Source organism: Sciurus vulgaris (genome assembly GCF_902686455.1).
Source record: "Sciurus vulgaris genome assembly, chromosome: 9".
Lineage (NCBI taxonomy): Eukaryota > Metazoa > Chordata > Mammalia > Rodentia > Sciuridae > Sciurus > Sciurus vulgaris.
The window spans coordinates 57,741,677-57,765,569 of NC_136469.1; the positions used below are offsets into that span (position 1 = coordinate 57,741,677).

Sequence of the window (23,893 nt, forward strand, 5' to 3'; positions counted from 1 at the left end):
TAAGAAGGTGGCAAGAATCAAACTGAACATGCAAAATAAATGTATTCGATATTAATAAAGAGTCAAAAAAGATTAGAGAGAAGTTGCAGAGTTAATCACAGGTAACAGAAATACAAATTACATAATAACCATAATAAAAAGACTGAGCAAATATTTAAGACATAAGGGAAGAAACTGTTCCTGAAACAAAAGAAGAATCAACATTTTGTGGAAGATTAAAAACAATATCAGAAGATATGTCCCTGGGTAAAATAATCCAGAGCAGTTAGCAATAAAATAATATTCTACTGAAATCACTAGACCTTATATATAAATAAAGAATCCCAGAGTCTTCTAGAAAATAAAAATTCTATAAGTTCTACCATGCTAGAAGAATGATGAACAAAACTAATGCCATCCTAAAACAGTACTTCAAGTGTAAGTATTGTTGAGGGACAAACACTTTGGAACATGTGAGAATTCAGAAACATTGTTTTCAAAGGACTTTTCTCAGGAATCTATTAGAGGTATGTTAGTTTTTCATGGCTGTGAAAAAATACCTGAGAGAAACAACTTAAAAGTAGAAAGATTAATTCTGACTCACAATTTCAGAGATGTCAATTCCTTGTCAGCTGGTGCAAATGTTTTGGGCTTGAATTGAGGCAGTACAATATGGGGGAAAGCTGCTTGAATCATGGCAGCCAGGAAGCAGATAGAGAACTCAGGCAAGAAGTCAGGGACAAGATACAGGCAACAAGGGCACTCCCCCAAGGACCCACTCCCTTCAACCACCTCCTGCAGTTTACACCACCTCCCAATTGTCCATTAAGCTATAAATGCATCAATGAATTAATCTATTGATGAAGTTAGAATCCCCATAATCCAATCACTTCCCAAAAGCCCCACCTCTGAATATTGCTGCAATGGTGACTGAGCCTTCAACACCTGATTCTTGGGGGGACTTTCCAGATCCAAACCACAAGAGGTGTCTTTCAAGACACCTCTTTTAATGACCAAGAGATCATTAAAAATACAGTAATGAAGGAAATCACTAACACCTTAAGTCCGGTGAGAAGCAGATCCTCTTCAGGGTAGTTTTCAGATGTCTGTGGCTCGGGACATCAAGACTGCAAACTCATGACATATCTTGATTGGGAACACTCTAGCTAAGACACTTCTTGATTCCTGATCAACATAAACTATTATATAATCCGTGTTTATGGTTTTAAGTTGCAAAGTTTTAGTGAAACTTGTTGTTCAACAACATAGACTAAAATGAGACTTGAAAGGTGTTGAATGTATAAAAGCTGCAATACTTCAAAATTAGAAGACATTTTTAAGGGAGTTGTTTTCCAACAGGATAAGAGTGAGGAATATTATGCTGCCCAAGGACAATGAGAAGAGAAGGGCTTCCTGCAAACCATTTGAGATTGATATGTGTTCCCTGTATTTAGAGAATACCAACCCTTAGGTTGGGCTTATGTTTGGAAATGACTCAAGGCAGCAGCCTGTGTCTGCATTGGTACGTTGAGGGCAGGATGGTGGTGGCTGGTTGAGGGGGTGACTTGCATGGTCATAATTTTTCAAAGCAAATGACAAGTGAAGTTTTTCACAAACTGATGTGAGACTGGAGGGGCAGACCCAGTCAGAACATATTTCAGAGTGATTTGGCAATGAAAACCACACAAGGAAGCCATACAGTCCAACAGTAAGAATCCATACAGATTGGATAACCTTAATTATGAGATTGGAGAAGATGCAACTTTTATTTTGTTAAGGAACTGCAGCAGAGACATTCTTAGTGAATAGGGGATCTCCCAAGGACCCAGAACTATGCTCCAAGAAAAAGACACAACTTCCCATAATCTGACAGGTCAATGTAAAATAATAGCTTCACCTTTTCTCTAAAGGAGATAAAATCATAGCTGTTGGACTGGGAGTTGAAGGCAATGTACAGGTTAAGAAAACAAAGGAAGCACCTGATCACAGAGCCCCCTCCACACCAAGCAGAATACAACTGTGGAAGGGAGTTGCAAACTTCAGAGTTTTGACTATTAAACAGTAATATACTTATTTGATGAACAGGACTTTGTGTTCCGTTCTTTCATGTAATGGATATGATCTTAAAATTAAATTTGCTATTTGCAATTGAATAGAGATAACAGTATTTCATTCTGTGATAACAGACATAATAAAATTATCAGCACAACAGAAGTTTTATAATTCTAACCCAGATCTTCAATCTTTGAATTATTCCTGATTGGTAACATTGTGAAGGTAGATAATACTAAGTCAAGTCTTACCCAGACTTCCAGAGCCAAAATGGCATGTAGCATAGCATACTATATGGCCCTGCCATGTTCTCATCCAAGCAGCCCTAAGGGACATATTTATAAGCCATTAAACCATTTTACGACAACTGATAAGTCTTGATTGGAATGAAACTAAAAATTAAGAACGCTTAATATGTTTTGTAGAAAGTACAACTTAAGTAATTTGGTTTCCATTTTTCTACTTTTTAGTCTAGCATCAGATGCTCATTGGTTTAGAAATAAAACTTTAAATTTGTAAATTTTAAAAAATAAACAAAATAAAAACAACAAATCAAGAAGATTTGTCAACACTACCTCTGAATATGATTTGCTTGATGACAGAAATGTAGTCTTCAGGCTCCTGCTCTGTTGAGATCTCCCATTTGCTTCCAGAGATATTTAATAATTTATATAGCTGATTTGAACTCTTCATCCCACAAAGCAGAGTAACTACACTTTCTGGTGAGTGAAGAACCTCTTCCAGAAACTGACGCTTCTTTGAAGTTAGGTCTTTAAGCAGACCATTTGATAATATCAAAAGTTTACATTTGTAAGTGTTTAAGCTTAGCAAGTCCAAATGCCGAAGAGAGAAACTCTCTAAGCAATATAACAGGATTGCTTCTCTTTCCACAACATGGAAAAATATTTCCCTCAAGTACAGAGCCCATTCCCTAGCATCTTCTTCATATATTATCATGATGTCTTTTGCATTTCCTAGAAAAAGAGAAAAAAATGTATTATTTTTTTTATATTTGAAATGCTAATAGCAGTTTATATTTTATTCTATAACCTGTCAATGTATTATTAGGCAATTATGCTAATTTGCTTATATCAGAGAACAACAATTCATATTATCCCTACCTTAATCACACAGGATTAAAGCTATATTGAGATGTAACAGAATTCATGCTTCGTGTAAGCCAGACTTATTCAATGTCTAGATGTTGATTTAGGCTACTCAACAGAAATAAGTGTGGGGTCTCATGGTAAAAGAATACTCTATGAGATTATGTGCACTGCACTCTTCCAATAACCACAAATTTTGCCACAAATGTTATGGTATTTCATTCCTTTGAACGGTGTTTCTATATAACAGTTTTTAAAAATAAGCCTTGCCTAATGAATGCAATTAATTTGAGAAAAAATTTTAAAAATTTCCATTAAAAGTCATTAAAATCTTTCTTTCAGGTAAAGATGGATCATAAAGTCAGATTACAAATTTCCTTCCACAAATCACCAACAAAGTACAAGTGTATTTAAAATAAAGAATTTCAGTAGCAGACACCAAACAAACGGGTATTCCCATGTCATAAACTAAAAACTTGATGCCAATAAAATAAGTTGAACATTCTGATACAACAGTACTAAGGCTAAGCTATTGATCACTCCCAACTAAAATCGATACAGAATTTGTCACCAAACCCTCAAGGTCCTCATGCATCTCTTCCCATCCGGCAACTGATCATAGGTTGTCTGGGGAAGAGAGGCTGCAGTCTGACAGGACCTGCCAGAACTGGGCTCAAAGCTGAGTTAAAGCAGTCAGACCTCCCAAACTCAACCATGCCTGAGGGCCGAAGAGACTGATATTGCAGAGGATACTCAACAGGGTCTCATAGAGACTTCCAGTCCAAATCTCTAACTAGAGCAGCCCATGAAAAATTTACCTTCTCTTCTCTTCTCCTAGGCCATAAAAAGATAAATTGGAGTATAGATTTTGTCTTTCAAACTGTAGTTTGGAGGGGAAAATAAAAAGTCCCAAATAAGATAAGGAGAAGAGGAATTTAAAGAAAATTTTGCTCAAATCTTATTAAGCAGATACACAGTCTAACCTGAGTTAGGAGGAAAATGAGCTAGCTGAAAGACAAGTACACAGTGGCAGTGAAGGAAAGAGATTGTGGTAAATGTGTTAACCATGCCAGTGATAACCATCATGGTAAAGAGTGACAAAGCAGGCAGTTGGTGAAAATCATCACATGAGGGGGAAAAACTCACTGATAATTTTTCCACCATATAAAACTAGATTAAATGAAACCAGAATGAAAACACGAGTTGACTTATTTTATAAAAAAAAAAAAAAAAAAAAAAAAAGGAGTAAGGAGACAAGTTGAGAGGCAGAACAAGACCACTGCTCAGATAAATTTTAAAAACGCAATAACTAGATTAGACAGAGATATTATGTTATTTTGTGACCTAAAACAAAGCTTGATGGTTGTTTTCATCTTAAAGAAGAAGGAGGAGGAAGAGGAGAAATCAACTTTGAAAAAATTGATGAATTTGAATGAGTCAAAAAAGGGAAGGATTCAATATATGAATAATTTACAAACCAAAATGTAGAGGATGTTTCAGTTAACTTTCTCGCTGTTGTGACTAAATGACCCAACCAGAACACTTTTAAGGGAGAAAAAGTTTATTTGAGGGCTCAGAGTTTGCTTTCAGAGGTCTAAATCCATAGACAGCAGGTTCCATTCCTTGGGACACGAGGTGGAGCAGAACATCATGGAGGAAGAGTGTGGCAGAGGGAAGCAGTTCACATGATGATCAGATATCAGAGAGACTCCACTCGCAAGATACAAAATACATATCCCAAAGCCATGCTGCCATGCTCACCTCCTCCAGCCACACCCTGCCAGCCTTCAGTTACCCCTCAGTTAATCCCAATCAGAGGACTAATTTACTGATTGGGTTAAGAGTCTCACATCCCATTCATTTCTTCTCTGAACCTTCTTGCATTGTCTCAAATGTGAGCTTTGGGGGCACCTCACATCCAATCCATAAGAGAGAACAAATGACACATTAAGATATTTTTAAATGTTCTATAATTATTTTAACAATTGAAAGAATCCTTGAAATAGAAAAGGTTACACACCAGCTTTGTGGCACAAACACATTCCAGGAAATATTATTATAGAAGGCATATCTTTTTTGCATTGCCCTTGGTTTAGTGATTATTATAAAACTTATTTGTATTTTCACAAAGGAAACTCAAGTCACCCACAATGAGAAACATATCATGTTGGTTTTGATCTTTTCCAAACAAAATTCAAGATCAGATTATCATGAATTATATAAAAGTTCTTACAAACTGATTTGTATAATCTATTAATATATAGAATGCCATATTATAAAACAATGAATAAGAGTGAACTACTACTGCATGCAATATGAATGAACCTAAAGATAACATTGAGTGAAAGAAGGATGTGTGTGCCACATGATTGTTATTTACATGAAGTTCAGAAGCAGACATACCTGATCCATATGATACAAATCAGAATATCTGAAGGTGGGATTAGTGGGATTAGCATGCATGAAGACACATGTCATAATCTGGGACATGTTCTCTGCCTTGATCTGGTAGACATAAAAGTGTACATATATCTGTAAATTTTAGAGTGTGCATGTCAACTAAACTGAAGAAAATAAGTAAATTAAAGGAGAGTAGCAGAAATAAGTTTCAGGATAGCAGCTGCTCAAGAGTTCTAGAGACTAGTAAGGATTTACAGGAGGTAAGTGGAGCATTTTCAGGAGATCCATTGGAAATAAATCCATTATAATATTATCACATATACTTATAATTCTGAGGAAAAATGCAAATGAAAATTTGACAGTTCTGATAGGATATTAAAAGTAAAAATAAAACATTATATTTTGCACATAAAATTAAAAAATTAAGTAAATACTAATTCCAAAAAAAGCTATAAAAAAGTAAGTGGAATAATTATACACTATTTGGATCAACAATGATGTAAATATGTACAAAATCATAAGGTAGAAACTTAGTGATTTAACTACAGGTTGAGATTAAAATATACTGGAGAATAAGAGAAGAATCAGATGGTATAGTTGATGTTAATTCTTATCTAACATTTCAAAAGATAGAAGTCATAGCTAATGGCTAAAATTAGTAAATCCAGAAATAACAGTACTGTTTGAAACATTACATAATGTATACATGTATCAAAACATCATATAGCACCAAATACACACACATATAATTTAGATGTTTGTGTATGAGTTTAAAAATAAATTTAACATTAGATATAGGAAAAAGGAACAGCAGTATAAATATAAACAGAATATAAAAGAAACATTTGGAGAATTATGGTTATTAGGTTCTTCTGGGGAGTGGAATGGTGTTTGAGGAGGAGGGCAGAGGACAACTGGATGTCATAATAAATGTTTATCATTGTTCCTTTGAAAGAAGCTGTAATCAAAATTTACATAATGGAAAATCCAGCCAAAAAATAGAAGAATTAGAGTAAAGTAAATGACAATGTAAAAATCTTGAAAAGTAACAGAGGGTGAATTGAATACCTGTACAAACGTAACATAGAGTACATACTGAGGCCATTATGGTTGTGATACAAAACACACATGTGAGAAATCTTGAGGAAATAAAAATAACTGTACAATGTAGAAACTGTCTTAGGGGTAAACAAAAATAAGAAAATCGCCTTTCACAGAATTTAGTCTGATAATGCCAAAAGTTGAAATGTAAATTTTTTAAAACGTGACCTCATTTTCTCAATTTCTTATGCATCATTTCTTTCCAAACAATAATAAATAGGTTAAAAAGTACTCAGAATGAAGACATTTTAATCAGGAAAGTAACATTTCCATCAATTTTACTCAACAACAATTTTTCATTTAAAAGTAACGTGAAGAGTTTGATCTTATATTTAATTAAAAATCACTCCCATTTATCAGACAAAAACATTGGCCTTTGTTTTTTGGGCTTGGCCTATTTCACTTAGCATGATATTTTTCCATCTTCATCCATTTACCAGCAAATGCCACAATTTTATTTTTCTTTATGGCTGAGTAATATTCCATTGTGTATATATACCACAGTTTCTTTATCCATTCATCAATTGAAGGGCATCTAGGTTGGTTCCACAGTCTGGCTATTGTGAACTGAGCAGCTATGAACATTGATGTGGCTGCATCACTATGGCACGCTGATTTTAAGTCCTTGGGTATAAACCAAGGAGTGGGATAGCTGGGTCAAATGGTGGGTCCATTCCAAGTTTTCTGAGGAATCTCCACACTGCTTGCCAGGGTGGTGGCACCAATTTGCAACCCCACCAGCAATGTATGAGTGTGCCTTTTCCCCCATATCCATGCCAACTGTTATTATTGCTTATGTTCTTAAAAATAACCATTCTGATTGGATTAGATGAAATCTTAGGGTGGTTTTAATTTGCATTTCTCTCTGATAAGTGGATGATGATATATAATGGTGGGAGTTGACAGGGGAAGAGAAGAATGAAGGAACTTTGAATAGTTTAGAGGAAAATGGGGTGGAAGTGGGTGAGGGATGGAAAGATAGAATGAAACAGGCAGTATTACCCTATGTATATGTATGAATGGTGTGAATCTACATTGTCCATAGAAGTTTCATAGAAATGAAAAGTTGTTCCCTATTTGTGTACAATGAATCAAAATGCAATCTATAAAAATAAAAATACTAATAAAAACAAAAATCACTCCCTCCTCTTTTTCTGGCTGGAACCATGGAAGGTGCCAGAGAGAAGAAAAAGGTTCCTGCTGTGTCAGAAACCCTTAAGAAAAAGCAAAGGAATTTCCCAGAGCTGATGGTAGAGCACTTGAGAAAGAAGTTTGTCCAAAAGATGCTTCAAAAGGCAAGGAGGAAAGTTATCTATGAAAAAGTCAAGCATTACCACAAGGAATACAGGCAGATGTACTGCACAGAGATTTGAATTGCAAGGATAGTAAGAAAATCCAGCAACTTCTGTGTACCTCAGAACCCAAATTAACATTTGTCATCAGAATCAGAGGTATCAATGATGTGAGCCCAAAGGTTTGTTAAGTGTTACAACTTCTTCACCTTCACCAGATCTTCAATGGCGCCTTCATTCAGCTCAACAAGACCTCAGTTAATGTGCTAAGAATCGTGTATTGCATGGGGGTACCCAAACCTGACAGTGAGTGAAGTAATCTACAAACTTAAATATGGCAAAAATCAATAAGAAATGAATTGCCCTGACAGATAAGGCTTTGATTGCCGGATATCTTAGTAAATACAGCATCAGCTCCATGGAGGATGTGATTCATGAGATCTACACTGTTGGAAATACTTCAAAGAAGCAAATAACTTCCTGTGGCCCTTCAAATTATCTTCTCCAAGTGGTGGGATGAAGAAAAAGAACACCCATTTTGTAGAAGGTGGAGATTCTGGCAACAGGGAGAACCAGACCAACAGGCTTATTAGAAGGATGAACTAAGATATTGACCATAATATTTTTGTAATCTGGTCAGTTAATAAAACAGCACTTGTTCTCAAAAAAAAAAAAAAAATCACTCCCTGACTATCTACACAAAGTAATTTCCAATTTCCTCAGTTGTTAGCAATGGTTGGTTATAAGAGTGATATATGATTTTCTTTTTTTACATCTTCCATATTACTTATGTTTTTTATTATAAACTTGTGTCATTTTGCCAAACAAAGTGATCATCTTTAAAAGTCATTTTGTATGGTTCCAAGGATATGAAAAACAATTGACCAAGATTCTTGTAATCCACGAGTCTGCTTTTCCTTAGGGATTCAGGATATGTATTCCAACACCACTGATACAGGGCAGTGAGCAGCATAATGATCTTGAGAACTTTGAATTTTTATTGAATTACTGGTTTTATGTATTTTTGTCTTTTCTCATTCTGCAAGTATTTCTCCAAAGGCAGATTATCTTTCAATTCATTGATTGCTACTCAATCTTACATAATTTTCTGAACCAATATTCAACAAATATTGAATACATTTATATGTAAAAAAAATGGAAATAAAAATCTGGCAAAAATTTCATAAGAATCACACACATATTGTGTGTGAATCATCAGCACAATTCTGTCACTGTGTAGTCTCAGTTTGGAGGCTATGCACTCCTCCAACAGACACAAATATGGTGTCATGATTCAGTATTTTTATGTTTGAGGAACTCTAGAGGGAAAGTTTTCTTTATATCATATATAGCCAGAGTAAGCAGCTCTATGATTATGAAATTATTGGAGTAAAATTTAACTAGCAATAATAAAAATATTGAGCACACTTAAACTAGGTTTCTATGTGTTTTACATAGGCCACTTCACTTAAGCCTCAAAATTACCTACTAAGTAGGTACTAATGTTTTTCCCATTTTACGAATGGGAAAACTGAAGTGCTTCTATACCAGAATTCCAGGGCAGACTGTCTGCTCCACTGCCTGTAATTCTAACAGCCAAGAACAGGATAACATTATTTAAAAGATTAAGATAGATTCTTGGTAGCAATATGGGTTAGAGTAGTCAATATTAAGCAGGTGATTTCATTTAAGTGTGTGAAGTGTGTGAAGGTTACTGGGAGTCTGGTTTCCTGTCCAGGAAAAAGAGGAAGGAAAGGGAACATATGCTGCACCTGAAGAGTATAGCTAAGGATTCACATAATTTACGTCTCTTTTTTATTAATTTTTTTTTAATTTTTACAGACTGCATTTTGATTCATTGTACACAAATGGGGTACATCTTTTCATTTCTATGGTTGTGCACAATGTAGATTCATACCATTTGTGTAATCATGAATGTACATAGGGTAATGATGTCTGTCTCATTCCAACATCTTTCATACCCCCCACTCCTCCCTCTCATTTCCCTCTATGTAATCTAAAGTTCATAATTTACTTCTTGACTCTAACATTCAAATCAATAAAATTATAGAATAAAATTGTAGAATAAGTTATGAGGACATATTAAATTACAGAAGGAGCATTCCTTTACCAGGTCAGGTATTGCAAGAGGCTAATAACTATAAGAAATCTGTTCCAGAGACAATCATAATCTGCCTTCAAAACTTCCCAAGAAAATTACACAGGTAGTCTTTCTCAATACCCTAAAGTCACTTTTACTTATGTTGAAAATTGAGCCTTCTTTTTACATTTGGATTCGATTTATACTTTGTTGATAACCTCTATCTGGCAATTTCCAAAATCCTGAAGATTGGCATTGAATGTCATTCCTTTTTTCTCTCCAAGTGAAATCATTTCAGTATGTTTGTCTTCAATTTTCTAAATCGCTATTTACGAAGAATTCACATACCAGGCATGTTGCTAAGCAGTGAATGTGTACTATTTCATTCATGCTCACATATATGTATGGACTTGGTCTTGTTATTCTTAATGTACTGATGGTTACACTGACCATCAGAGAAGTTCAGTAACTGTCACAGCCACAGAAATGATCATGATCTTCATGCTGCTTTCCATTGTTTTCATATGAAACCAAGTTCAATCAAGATAAAAAATTTAATACATACACACCCCTCCTACCACTTTTTGTTTCAGGACTGGGGATTGAACCCAGGATCTCTATCACTGGCCAAGATACTGAGCACTTTTAAAATTATGAGACTGAGTCTTGCCAGATTTCCCAGCTGGTCTCAAACTTGAGATCCTCCTGCCTCAGGCTCCCCAAAAGCTGGGATTACAGGTATGCACCACCACACCTGGCCTAAAGGCTCTTTCATAAACATGACTTTCTTTTTGTTTGACCTAGAAAAATAGAAACTTGTACTTGAGTAATATCTAGGCTGTAGACCCAATAGTAGTTAACTGTGAGTTCTCAATAGTAGCCTGTGGACTTGCAGTGCAATTTGTTTTATGCACTTGAATTAAATCAAGCCTAAATCACTACTCTTATCATTTAGGAAAGGTTATTATCATTAAGATTGACCAACTTTTATACATTGTGAAATAAAGCAATAAAGATGAGCCTGAAACATAGAAATATAAAATTTTCATTCCTGGAAAGCTACACTATGATAAAAGTACATTGCTATTTAAGATTCAATTAAGCTCAGCAAATAAATTATTTAAAATGTAGATCTTCAGTCTAGCAACATAAAGTAAATAATGGCATTATGGGATGGTTGTACGGGAACAGAATAAAACAATATTAATTTTTAGATATTTACTATAAAGTGTTCTTTGAGATTCAGCAAAATCTTATTTATTTATCTAACAAAACACTATAATGAATTTTTCTACTTGAAGGAAATTTGTATTAATAATTTATATTAATTGTTTTTACATAGAAAATAGATTATACTACATATTGTCAAAAGAATGAGGCCAAGCATAAACTAAAATCCTATTTTATATGCATAGCTTCCAATGGCAGATTTTCTTCTTTTTGCAAAAGATCCAACCTCATATCCAAGTTTTGATTGCGTATAATGGAAAAAGATTGCATGAAGTGTCTTTTCAATATTACATTTTTCTACTGGTAACCAAAGTAGAGAAGAATAAAAAGTAGAAAGTTATAAAAAAATAAGTTATAGTCATAATGAAGTCAATAGTGACTACATGAATTGATATAATTGCACACATATTTCATTACTTAAATCACACAGTAAATATAGTTGAATTGGTTTTATAGTCCAAATTTGTAATTATTTCTAGTACAACAGAAGAACAAAAATGGGGATTTTCTAAAGGTGTTAACATGGTGAAACATACTTTAACTCGCATTTCTTTTCCAGGAAAGCTGATTAATTTCACTTATTAATATTGACAAAAAGTGGCAAGACTTTCTTGTATAATCTGTATGTATCTGTGTAGTGGATGCTACTGATACTCATTCTGCATCTTCATGGACCACCAGCCATGACAACTTAGAGGTCAGTTACTAAGCACGCTGATCACATCTGCCCTCTGCCTTTTTTTCCTAAGAACTGAGAGCTTCTTCAGCCGTACACCTGCCAGCAGCTCAGAAACATTGGGAATTGCTGGGAATTGAGTGCACAGAGTGGAGAAAGGGGACTTCATCTAATGAGAAAAGGAAGTAAATGTGTAAATGACTGAGCTTCTCCATCCTGTCATGGATCAGGTTTGTTCTACATGTGCAAGGGTTCCAGTGATATTGCTATATTGCTCATTGCATTATCTGCTTATTTATAAACTCATCACTGACTTTTGTCTGTTTATTGTCTCACTCCCCTCTAAATAAATTACCTATACCCAAGTTCATTTCTCAGAGTCTTTTCATCAGAATTCTGTGCACACATTATTTAGTTTAGTTCTTCCTTTTAAATATAGGTAGATGTAAAAGCATAATTTTGAGCTTATGCTTTTCAGTCATGGTGAGGAATGGCCAGCAAAAATTATTTTTTATATAAATTCAGGACTTTCCCCTTTCTTGCTCTTTTTCAAAATGCAAACACTCCTAGAGCAAATACTCCATCTAGTTCAGTACAACTGTCCTCCTGCCCCTCTAAGCCACTTACTAGTGAGTTTGCCCACTTGCTAGCATGCTAACCCACTTAATCAGTAACTCATTTACCTTGAACTATTCAAAGTCCCCATGTTATAAATGGTTATTCTAACAGAACTGTAACTGAACCAAGAGCTCACTGTCCAGAATATAGATCAGTTAAATCCCTTTTATTCTCCATATTTCTAGAGTTTTTTGGGCACTGTCATTGTCAATTAAACACTCACTCAAAACCAGTGGAGTAGAATATTGAGGCTCCAACTGGTACTAATTGTTAACAGGTCATTTTAAAAAATTATAAAGTATAAGAGACTCCAGATCTGTGATGAGGTTTAGATGCTTCAAACTTACCTAGTGCAAGTTTGAGGAATTCTACTCCTGCAATATCCATATCCTTCCCCTGTTTTTATTGCCATTACTGTATAGATTATGGATGCTATTGAAACAGATGATAAAACAGCTTATTTTATGCTTTAAGAAAAGAATGCTATGATAAAATAAACTATAATAAACTACAAATTTTAAGATGAATTCTAATTTTAGAGAATTTAAATAGTAAAACCAAACAAAAAATAGAAACATTGTCAGAATCAAATTCAATAGGACTGCCATTTCACAAAGTCTCTTAAGTGCTTCTCATGTCACCCGCTCACCTTGAAGAATGCTTTCCTTAGAACCCAGTTACTTTCTGTGATCTCTGCAGATGGGTTCCTCTCCTAGAGACTGGACCCTATAGATTACAGTATGCAGGCTCCCATGGCTACGCTCCACAGAGAGCAACGCAGTGAAGGTCCAGCGCGCGGGTTTTGACAGTGTCTGCTTTCTCGTGTGGCCCCCTCTCTGAGGATTTTCTCTGGTGCTCCTGTTTTCATGCAGCTCCAGGCAACATCTTTTCACTTCTTCCCTCATGAACATAATAAAGGATTCCTACTGTTGTTAATCTGAATGCTTCATTATCCCTCCTTGGATTCTCCAGCCCTGCATATCTCAATAAATAATCCTTTTATTACATTTTTCAGTTAACATCTTTAATGGTGCCATCTGTTTTCTGTCAGGATCCTGATAAATAGAGGGCCAGAGAGTGCCCAAAGGAAACAGGCCCTGAAAGATGGATTTTAGAACTTGGGTTGCTCTCATAATTGTGGAGCATACAAGGAACTCACTGGTGGGGAAAACTGGTACGCCAGCAGTTTATGGCATGCAGAGGCACCCTAACGGTTTCACTGGTGATGATTTGGGATGGAGTGCCAGTGGAGGGAAATGTTCTAGGAGATCAAATGGCAGTGAAATTTAGTGGATACATGCAAAAGGGCTTACAGAAATGTGAGATGAGAGGGAGGAATAATGGCTGCTCAGACAGTTCAGACAGAATGTGCATGCAGAAAGAGAGCTACTACCAGTCCTTCCAGGATTCTTAAAACTTCTGTAAGAGCACTAGTTAGATAGGTGGGGAATCCTAAGACTTGAGACCAGAAGATTGAGGTTGAGATAAGAATGGGAAATTAGAAATTACAAATGCCCCCCTGCATCTTTAACAGAGGAAATCGGCATTTCCCTATAAAACTAGTGGACAAACAAAAACAAATGTTTTTGAAAACTTCTCCTGAGGTCATTACCTTACCAGTGAGGCCAACTCTTCTCAGTACTACAACCAATGACTAGAGTTAAATCCCACAAGGGAAAGGATGAACATTCTAGATAAACCATACTCATACTCAGAAATTGTTCCTGGGTCTTGCCAATGTGTATCACCATAAGTCTGAAAGAATGCATAATCAAGAGCAGGAATTGGCATGCAAACTTTCCCTACAAGACTAAACAGCAAATACTTCAGGCTTTGTGGGTCACATAGGATCTTTTCCTCTTCCTCTCCCTCTCCTCTTTTTCCTCCTTCCCTACCTCCTACTCCTCTTCCTCCATCTCTTCTACTTCTTCTTTGAAAACACTCTAAAAGTGTAAAAACCATTCTCAGCTCACAGGGGTACCCAAACAGGACACTGGCTGATTTTGTCTTTGGCTATATTTTGCTGACCTCCTCTCTGAAGTGTTTTGACAGTCCCTTCTTTGAGAATTAAAAAAAATTCATCCTGAAAAGCACTGTATTTGTTGTCTTTCCTCTGCAGCATGGAGATGATGATTAGGATTAGAACTTTGAATTGAATTTTGGATGTCAGTGGGGAATAATGAAGTCTGGATTGGTGGATTACAAATGGCAGCACTCAATCTTTGGAAACAATGTAAATAATCAGAAGAGTTTTTGACTTTAGGGATTGTGGTAGTAATTGATCTGGGATGTGTAGAATGAAATATATGTGTAGCCTATAAAGGGTGTATTTCATTTTGTAAACAAAAGTATTCTAGATCTGAGTGTAGACATAGACTTGAGGTGTTGTGTTGGAAAGTAGTTCAAATAGTTTAATTAGTTTACAGGTTCAGAGACCTTTGACTGAAGGGAATCAAGTCCTTCTGGCAAAGTATTTTTCTATGCTGCTAAATGTGAATATCACAATGTGGATACCTCTAAGTCTTCCCCAGGCTGACTGGCATCCATGTGTGGACTAGAAGAAAGAATACCCAGGAGTGAACTGTAGTGATAACTAGTTAAAGATCACAACTGACAGAAATTCCTAAAGACTCAAAATAGAACCATAGTATGGTGGTCAGAGTGAGAGAGTACAGAAGTCAGGTGTTTTGACAAATGACATCTTGCCATGCATATATATCTAATAGTGGTTCCAGTGAGTCCATGGAGATATCTTATGGGTATATTTAGAGCCCAGAATGTATAGTGGTGATACATGCACATATTAGATATCAGAATCCTTACAGACAATGATGAATATTATGATTGAAAGGGCAAAATATAAGTCTCTGGAACTGTTGCACATCATCCCCCTAAAAAACTGCATAACAAAACAGAAACCTACATTCCTGGGAGAATTAAAAAAGATCAGTACTACCAATAAAGAAATGAAAGATGTGATAGTGATCATTTATTCACAACTCTGTTTAATATACCAGTTTATTAAAACAAAAGCCGTAGTGTCTTGTAAAGTCACTACTGATTTTCATAAACATTATTCAGGTGTTGTTATTAACTGTCATTCTATGATACCTTTATTGGAGCAAATCAACCAGCCTATGGAAACTATAAACAGGTATTTATCGAGTAATTACTTTCTAATTTACTTCTTTCTAAACATAATAAGAAGCAATTTGCAGTTATTAGGCAGAGGTGGGAGTAAGTCCATCACTGACTTACCTCAAGACTATGCCACCTGTCATAATAAGATCTGAATATTTATTGACAATATTGATATAACAATAATACTGTTCATCCTTTTGTATGATACATAAAGTATGGAATTGATGAAATTAAGTTACTTGCTCGTAAGGAAATAGCATATGCCCTCAATGCCATATTATGATGCATTTATATCAGAGTGTGAAGGGTAAACCATGTTGGAACTTGCAGACCTACAATACTGGCAAACTTTCTAGTCATCCAATGGTTTGAGGCATATCAGGACACTCAGTATATGGAAAGACAAATTGCTGAGTCTCTTCACTTGATGGGCCTCTGCATTTTGAAGAAACATGCACATTGGGTTATTCTGACCCACTGAGCAGGTGGCCAGTAAGAATATCAGTTTTGAATACAACCCAGAGTAAGAAAGGGGTCTGCTACATAGTCAGGCTGCAGCATAACCTACCCTGTCATTGAAGCTTTATAATAATGCTTTATAGATATTTTGGCAACCCTCATTATGAGTCCCACAACACATACCCCTAAGATTTGAAGGAAGATCAGTCTTATTTTTTTTTTAATAACTCCTTTCTTTCTGAAAACTAACTTGTGAGTTATTATTGGGTCTTGATAGAAATTGTTTGCTTGTAGAATACAAAGTGTTTATGTAGTCTAGCTGGCCATTAATGTGCTAATGTTCTATGACACACCAAATTATAAACCTGACTGTAAGTAACCAGATTCCCTTAGAAAATGGATATGACATATAGAAAGCCAGAGTTAGGCAGTTCTAGATGGTACAAGCAAGTTCCACAAGGGTGTGGTTCAAACTCCCATGGCACTGAATCTTCCAGCTTCGCACCTCTCCCTCAGTGCATATCTGTAGCCTCATGGGGGGTTACCTAACCTATTGGCAGAGAAAAAGAAGTGTGGCATTGGCTTCTGGATGAGTTTGACAATATGCTGGCAACAGGCCACAGTGATGGACTGGGGTACTGCAGCCCCACTTGTTGGTGTCCCTGAAAGAAAATAGTGGTAGGGAATTCTTCTAGCTGACAGAAATTTGGGAAATACATGTGGTGTTTACTTTGATTTGAAGAAAAGAAACCTGAGCTAGGGATATACATTGAACAAAAGAAGAAGAAAGAGTGGAAAAGAATGTGCTTATTTTACTTCAGATTTGAATATACAAACCAGGTTACTAAATGAGAAAAAAAAAATCTAGGAAACATGATCCTATAAACTGTGTTCTTCTTTATAATGATTTCCTTATTTTTTTGTGGCATACATACAGGCAAATTAGATTTGAACTCCTGTGTCTCACTTTTCCTTTGTGAGTAATTGAATCTGTATAATAAGCCTTTGGTCACTTTGGTGATCAACAAAAGCTTACTGAAAATTTGCTACAGTTATAATTGAGGTCCTGCAATGGGATCAAAATTTTATAGGTTTTATACAGTTGTAGGAAAATTCATCTTGGAAATGCTTTGCCCTGTGGTAAAGCACTTTCCACAAACATCAAGTTAATTTCAAGGAAAAACATAATAAATATAATTACAGAAAACTTAGGGCAATAAGTGTAGATAATCTGAAGACAGAATATCATTATCAATATTATCCGTGAGCAGTCATGTCTGTTACTAGACTATATTTACATGACTGATTTGGTTTTTCAAACGTGTACATTTCTAAAAATTTCAAAGTATATACAATAAAAGTGAATTTTACTTAGATGTATTATCTGATATTCTTGACTTATAAAGCAAGAATCTGATAAAAATTAATAAAATTTTTAATATTTGCAAAAAAAAGCAAGTCCAGAGCTCCAATGGCAACTTCATAATGCAGTAACCAAAGAATAAAATAAAATTTTAAACCCTATTAATGTTTAAATTTCTATAGCTCCTAACTCTACAAATGCATAAAGTCAGAATTTGATAAAAACATATCAGTCAGTAGTAATTTCAGTACATCTATAATCTGAAAATTTAATCTTCTTTACATGACTTAGTATATATTAATTAGAATTAATTGAAAATCAAGATTATTTCCTGAAGAAATCACCACTGATGTTGTCATTAATGATAAACACAGGCTTTGGTATTTAGATCTCAAATGAAGTATGTTAAGATCCTGGGTGACATAATTCCAATTCATTTTGTAGTAGATCAGTAGTAGATCCTACTTCTCAACTTTTTACATTTCTAGTTTTAAATATCAGTATAAAATATATATTAGGAACCAAGATTCAGAATAAGTTTGTAATCAGGATCCCATTTCTTACCTGCAGCTACTTCATGAAATTTCCACAGCACACAAGAACATATGTTCTTGATAACTCTTGACCTGTGGTCCAAGACTTTTTATGCAGGGAGGGTAAAACTGTCTGTGAGATTTCATGTTACAAACTTCACTTTCTCAAAAATATAAGCCATATTAGCCAATATCAACTTCCTCAGCAATTAAGGCAATATTTGATTGCCCTCTCTGCCTTATTTTTTATATTTTTTAATATTGCTTAATAATTCAAATGTCAAAGAAGGATCGCTTTTTGCTCCATCCTCTCTCCTATCCCCAACATAATTCCCCAATTTTTTAACCGAAAAACATTTAATAATTGGTTGTGAATGTGCCATATTACAAGTAACATACACTGAAATTCCACTCAATAGTAATAATATGCAGAATACCTCACAAGAATATTAGTGCGTTTTATACTACGTATTATAGTTTTAAGAAAAGTAATTAACTCAAAAGTATAATTTTAAACTTAAGAAAACACAAACTAGAAAGTTTGAGAAACTATCCAAGACCAAAACAATATTAGACTGTAAAACTGAACTTAAATCCACATATATAGCCAAACTATTGTTTGGAGTATCAAACCATACTGCAAACAATAGTTTTGACAAAATGAAATAAATATGCACTTCCTTCCTTAGGGTTCTCAATGAATAACAGCATGTGAAAATTCATTCAGATTAAAAATAGTAACTTCTCGTCTTCTCTTTGTTAGAGTGGCTAAGGGTTTATCAATTTTGTTTATTTTTTCAAAGAACCAACTATTTATTTTGTCAATTTTTTGTATAGTTTCTTTTGTTTCAATTTCGTTGATTTCAGCTCTGAGTTTAACTATTTCCTGTCTTCTACTACTTTTGGTGTTGGTCTGTTCTTCTTTTTCTAGGGCTTTGAGCTGAAGTGTTAGGTTGTTTATTTGTTGATTTTTACTTCTTTTATTGAATGCGCTCCATGAAATAAATTTTCCTCTAAGTACTGCTTTCATAGTGTCCCAAAGATTTTGATATGATGTTTCTTTGTTCTCATTTACCTCTAGGAATTTTTTAATTTCCTTCCTAATATCTTCTGTTATCCATTCATCATGTAATAGCATATTGTTTAATCTCCAGGTGTTGGAGTAGCTTCTGTTTTTTACTCTTTCATTTATTTCTAACTTCAAACCATTATGATCTGATAGAATACAAGGTAGTGTCTCTATCTTCTTGTATTTGCTTACATTAGCTTTGTGGCATAATATATGGTCTATTTTAGAGAAGGATCCATGTGCTGCTGAGAAGAAAGTGTATTCACTCTTGGTTGGATGGTATATTCTATAAATGTCCATTAAGTCTAAATTATTGATTGTGTTATTGAGATCTATGGTTTCTTTGTTCAATTTTTGTTTGGAAGATCTGTCCAGTGGTGAGAGAGGCGTGAGAAAACCCAAATCACCAAAATTCGGAATGAACAAGGAAATATCACAACAGACACGATTGAAATACAAAACATAATTAGAAGCTATTTTGAAAATCTATATTCTAACCAAATAGAAAATTTCGAAGACATCGACAGGTTTCTAGAGACATATGAATTGCCTAAATTGAACGAGGAGGACATACAAAATTTAAATAGATCAATTTCAAGTAATGAAGTAGAAGAGGTCATCAAAAGCCTACCAACAAAGAAAAGTCCAGGACCAGATGGGTTCTCAGCCGAGTTCTACAAAATCTTTAAAGAAGAGCTCATTCCAATACTTCTCAAAGTATTCCATGAAATAGAAGAGGAGGGTACCCTCCCAAACTCATTCTATGAAACCAATATTACCCTGATACCCAAGCCAGACAGAGATAAATCGAGGAAAGAAAATTTCAGACCGATATCATTAATGAACATTGACACAAAAATTCTCAATAAAATTTTAGCAAATCGCATACAAAAATATATTAAAAAGATAGTGCACCACGATCAAGTGGGTTTTATCCCAGGGATGCAAGGTTGGTTCAACATCCAGAAATCAATAAATGTAATTCACCATATCAATAGACTTAAAGTCAAGAACCACATGATTATTTCAATAGATGCAGAAAAAGCATTTGATAAAATACAACACCCCTTCATGCTCAAAACACTAGAAAAAATAGGGATAGTGGGAACATTCCTTAACATTGTAAAGGCCATCTATGCTAAGCCCATGGCTAATATCATTCTAAACGGTGAAAAACTGAAAGCATTCCCCCTAAAAACTGGAACAAGACAGGGATGCCCTCTTTCACCACTCCTATTCAATATCGTTCTTGAGACTCTAGCCAGAGCAATTAGACAGACCAAGGAAATTAAAGGAATACGAATAGGAAAAGAAGAACTCAAACTATCCCTATTTGCGGATGATATGATTATATACTTAGAGGAACCAGGAAATTCCACCAGAAAACTGTTAGAACTCATAAGTGAATTCAGTAAAGTGGCAGGTTACAAGATCAATGCTCATAAATCCAATGCATTTTTATACATAAGTGAGGAATCCTCAGAAAGAGAAATTATGAAAACTACCCCATTCACCATAGCATCGAAAAAAATAAAATACTTGGGAATCAATCTCACAAAAGAGGTAAAAGACCTCTACAATGAGAACTACAGAACACTAAAGAAAGAAATCGAAGAAAACCTTAGAAGATGGAAAGATCTCCCATGTTCTTGGATAGGTCGAATTAATATTGTCAAAATGGCCATACTACCTAAAGTGCTATACAGATTCAATGCAATCCCAATTAAAATCCCAATGATGTACCTTACAGAAATAGAGCAAGCAATCATGAAATTCATCTGGAAGAATAAGAAACCCAGAATAGCTAAAGCAATCCTTCGCAGGAAAAATGAAGCAGGGGGTATCGCAATACCCGAACTTCAACTATATTACAAACAATAGTAACAAAGACGGCATGGTACTGGTACCAAAATAGACAGGTAGATCAATGGTACAGAATAGAGGACACGGACACAAACCCAAATAAATACAACTTTCTAATACTAGACAAAGGCACCAAAAATATGCAATGGAGAAAAGATAGCCTCTTCAACAAATGGTGCTGGGAGAATTGGAAATCCATATGCAACAGAATGAAACTAAACCCATATCTCTCACCCTGCAAAAAACTCAACTCAAAATGGATTAAGGACCTTGGAATCAGACCAGAGACTCTGCAGATTATAGAAGAAAAAGTAGGTCCCGATCTTCAACATGTCGGCCTAGGACCAGACTTCCTCAACAGGACTCCCATAGCACAAGAAATAAAAGCAAGAATCAATAACTGGGATAGATTCAAACTAAAAAGCTTTCTCTCAGCAAAGGAAACTATCAGTAATGTGAAGAAAGAGCCTACAGAGTGGGAGAATATCTTTGCCAATCATACTTCAGATAGAGCACTAATCTCCAGAATCTATAAAGAACTCAAAAAACTCTACACCAAGAATACAAATAATCCAATTGACAAATGGGCTAAGGAAATGAACAGACACTTCACAGAAGAAGATGTACAAGCAATCAATAAACATATGAAAAAATGTTCAACATCTCTAGTAATAAGAGAAATGCAAATCAAAACCACCCTAAGATTCCATCTCACCCCAATTAGAATGGCGATTATCAAAAATACAAGCAACAGGTGTTGGCGAGAATGTGGGGAGAAAGGTACACTCATACATTGCTGTTGGGGCTGCAAATTAGTGCAGCCACTCTGGAAAGCAGTGTGGAGATTCCTTAGAAAACTTGGAATGGACCCTCCATTTGACCCAGCTATCCCACTCCTTGGCCTATACCCAAAGGATCTAAAATCAGCATACTACAGAGATACAGCCACATCAATGTTCATAGCTGCTCAATTCACAATAGCCAGACTATGGAACCAACCTAGATGCCCTTCAATTGACGAGTGGATAAAGAAACTGTGGTATATATACACAATGGAATATTACTCAGCCATAAAGAATGACAAAATTATGGCATTTGCAGGCAAATGGATGAAATTGGAGAATATCATGCTAAGTGAGATAAGCCAATCTCAAAAAGACAAGGGACGAATGATATCGCTAATAAGTGGAGGATGACACATAAAGGGGGGGAGGGAAGGGTTAGTGTTAGGGTTAGAGTTAGGGTTAGGGAGGGGGGCAAGTATGGAGGAAGAAAGTACTGTATAGAGGGTAAAGAGGGGTGGGAGGGGTGGGGGAAGGGGAAAAAAATAACAGAATGAATCAAACAACATTACTCTATGTGGATTTATGATTACACAAATGGTATGCCTTTGCGTCATGTACAGAGAGGCAACATGTATCCCATTTGTTTACAATAAAATAAAAAAAAAATAGTAACTTCAATTTCAGTGGCAAATCTAATTTTGTGTCTTGGTTCTGAGCAAGAGAAGTCTGTGCTCACATTCTCTTCTTTCTTAATTCTCCCTCGCTCCCCAGTTGAACCTCTTCTTTCCAAATCACAAGATAGTGGCAGTGGTAGAAAAAAAGAGAGGATGGATAATCATCACCTGAGGGCTATGATCAAAACAGTTTGTTTTTTATTCCCGAATTCCTTTCATGAATTTTAGGATGATCTAATGGTGTAAATGGATTCTGTGTTACTAAAGTATACAAATCAAGTACATAGTGAACACATTGCACGTCCTTCAACTCCCAGAGCATCTTACAATTTACATTGGCAAGAATTTGATTATCTCTTTGACGCTAATGTCATCCAGGAGTTATTTTACTTGCAAAATTATGTATGCCACCATAAATGAATACATAAGTGATTAAAAACATACCATTAGCAAAACCCTAAACAGGAATTTCACTCAAAATTTACATTCAATTGTGAAAACTATAATATATATTGGAAAAAATTATGTACTAGAAAATATGTACATATTAAAACAAATAATAGAATATATATCTACTCTTCAGATATAAAACCAATAAGAGAACAGCACCCTGATATCTGTATTATTGGTAACCATTCTTGACCAGAAGGAAAATAGTAGACCTTCCTATCACCCACAGAAGCTCCCCAAGGCCTCCTGGGGCCATTTCTCACTATATACAAGACTTCTGTGTCGAGTTTAAAAGATAGCAATTGATCAAAACATTAGATAACTCTAGAACATTCTTCAACTTTTTAACGACACTTGATAAGAACTACATTGCTCCCATATTAACTCCCTTCTCTTCTCAAAGTGTGATCAAGGGCCTATCAAAATCACAACCACCTTTTGAAGCTTGATAGAATCTGAATTTTCCAGAATGAGGGCCCAAAAAGAATCATCATGCAACTAAGTGCTCCAGTGATTCTTAAGTGCATGCAAGATTGAGAAGCACTGTAGGGTTTTGTTTTTGTTTTTGTTTTTTAATACTGACAGTATTTCTAGTACCATAACTGACAATTAGAGTCACAGTTCTTAATTTCTGAAATTTTACTAATTATATATGTATATATAAAGAAAATGGAGATTTTTGGTTTTTGTATGAGGAAAAAATACATAGCTTATATTATTTAATAAACTAAATGCCTGTATGTAATTTATTCAATTCCCTAAAATCATTAACTTGTTCAAAATTTTGTTTGTTAAATGAGGGACAAATTACTCATTTATAAACAAAGGATGTTTGAAATTATGCACTTAAATATTGGATTATAATTCTGAAATGAATATTGTATTTATAATATTTATCTAAAATTATAAAAAGTAATGTAGATGGTGATTTGATGGAAATTTTATAATCTAATGAAGTTGTGAATAATATTTTTAAGTATTCCCTTTATATTAACTTTTAC

General features: G+C 35.0%; 1 protein-coding gene across 4 annotated transcripts in view; it reads right to left on the minus strand.

The window, feature by feature from the left end:
- BANK1 (B cell scaffold protein with ankyrin repeats 1) overlaps positions 1–23,893 on the minus strand; it is a 328,435-nt gene that overhangs the window by 284,270 nt on the left and 20,272 nt on the right. For all 4 annotated transcript variants that reach the window (XM_079153818.1, XM_079153816.1, XM_079153817.1 and 1 more), the window contains exon 2: positions 2,607–3,005. In XM_079153818.1, the coding sequence (XP_079009944.1) occupies positions 2,607–3,005 (399 nt within the window). The remainder of the gene's footprint in view (positions 1–2,606; positions 3,006–23,893) is intronic.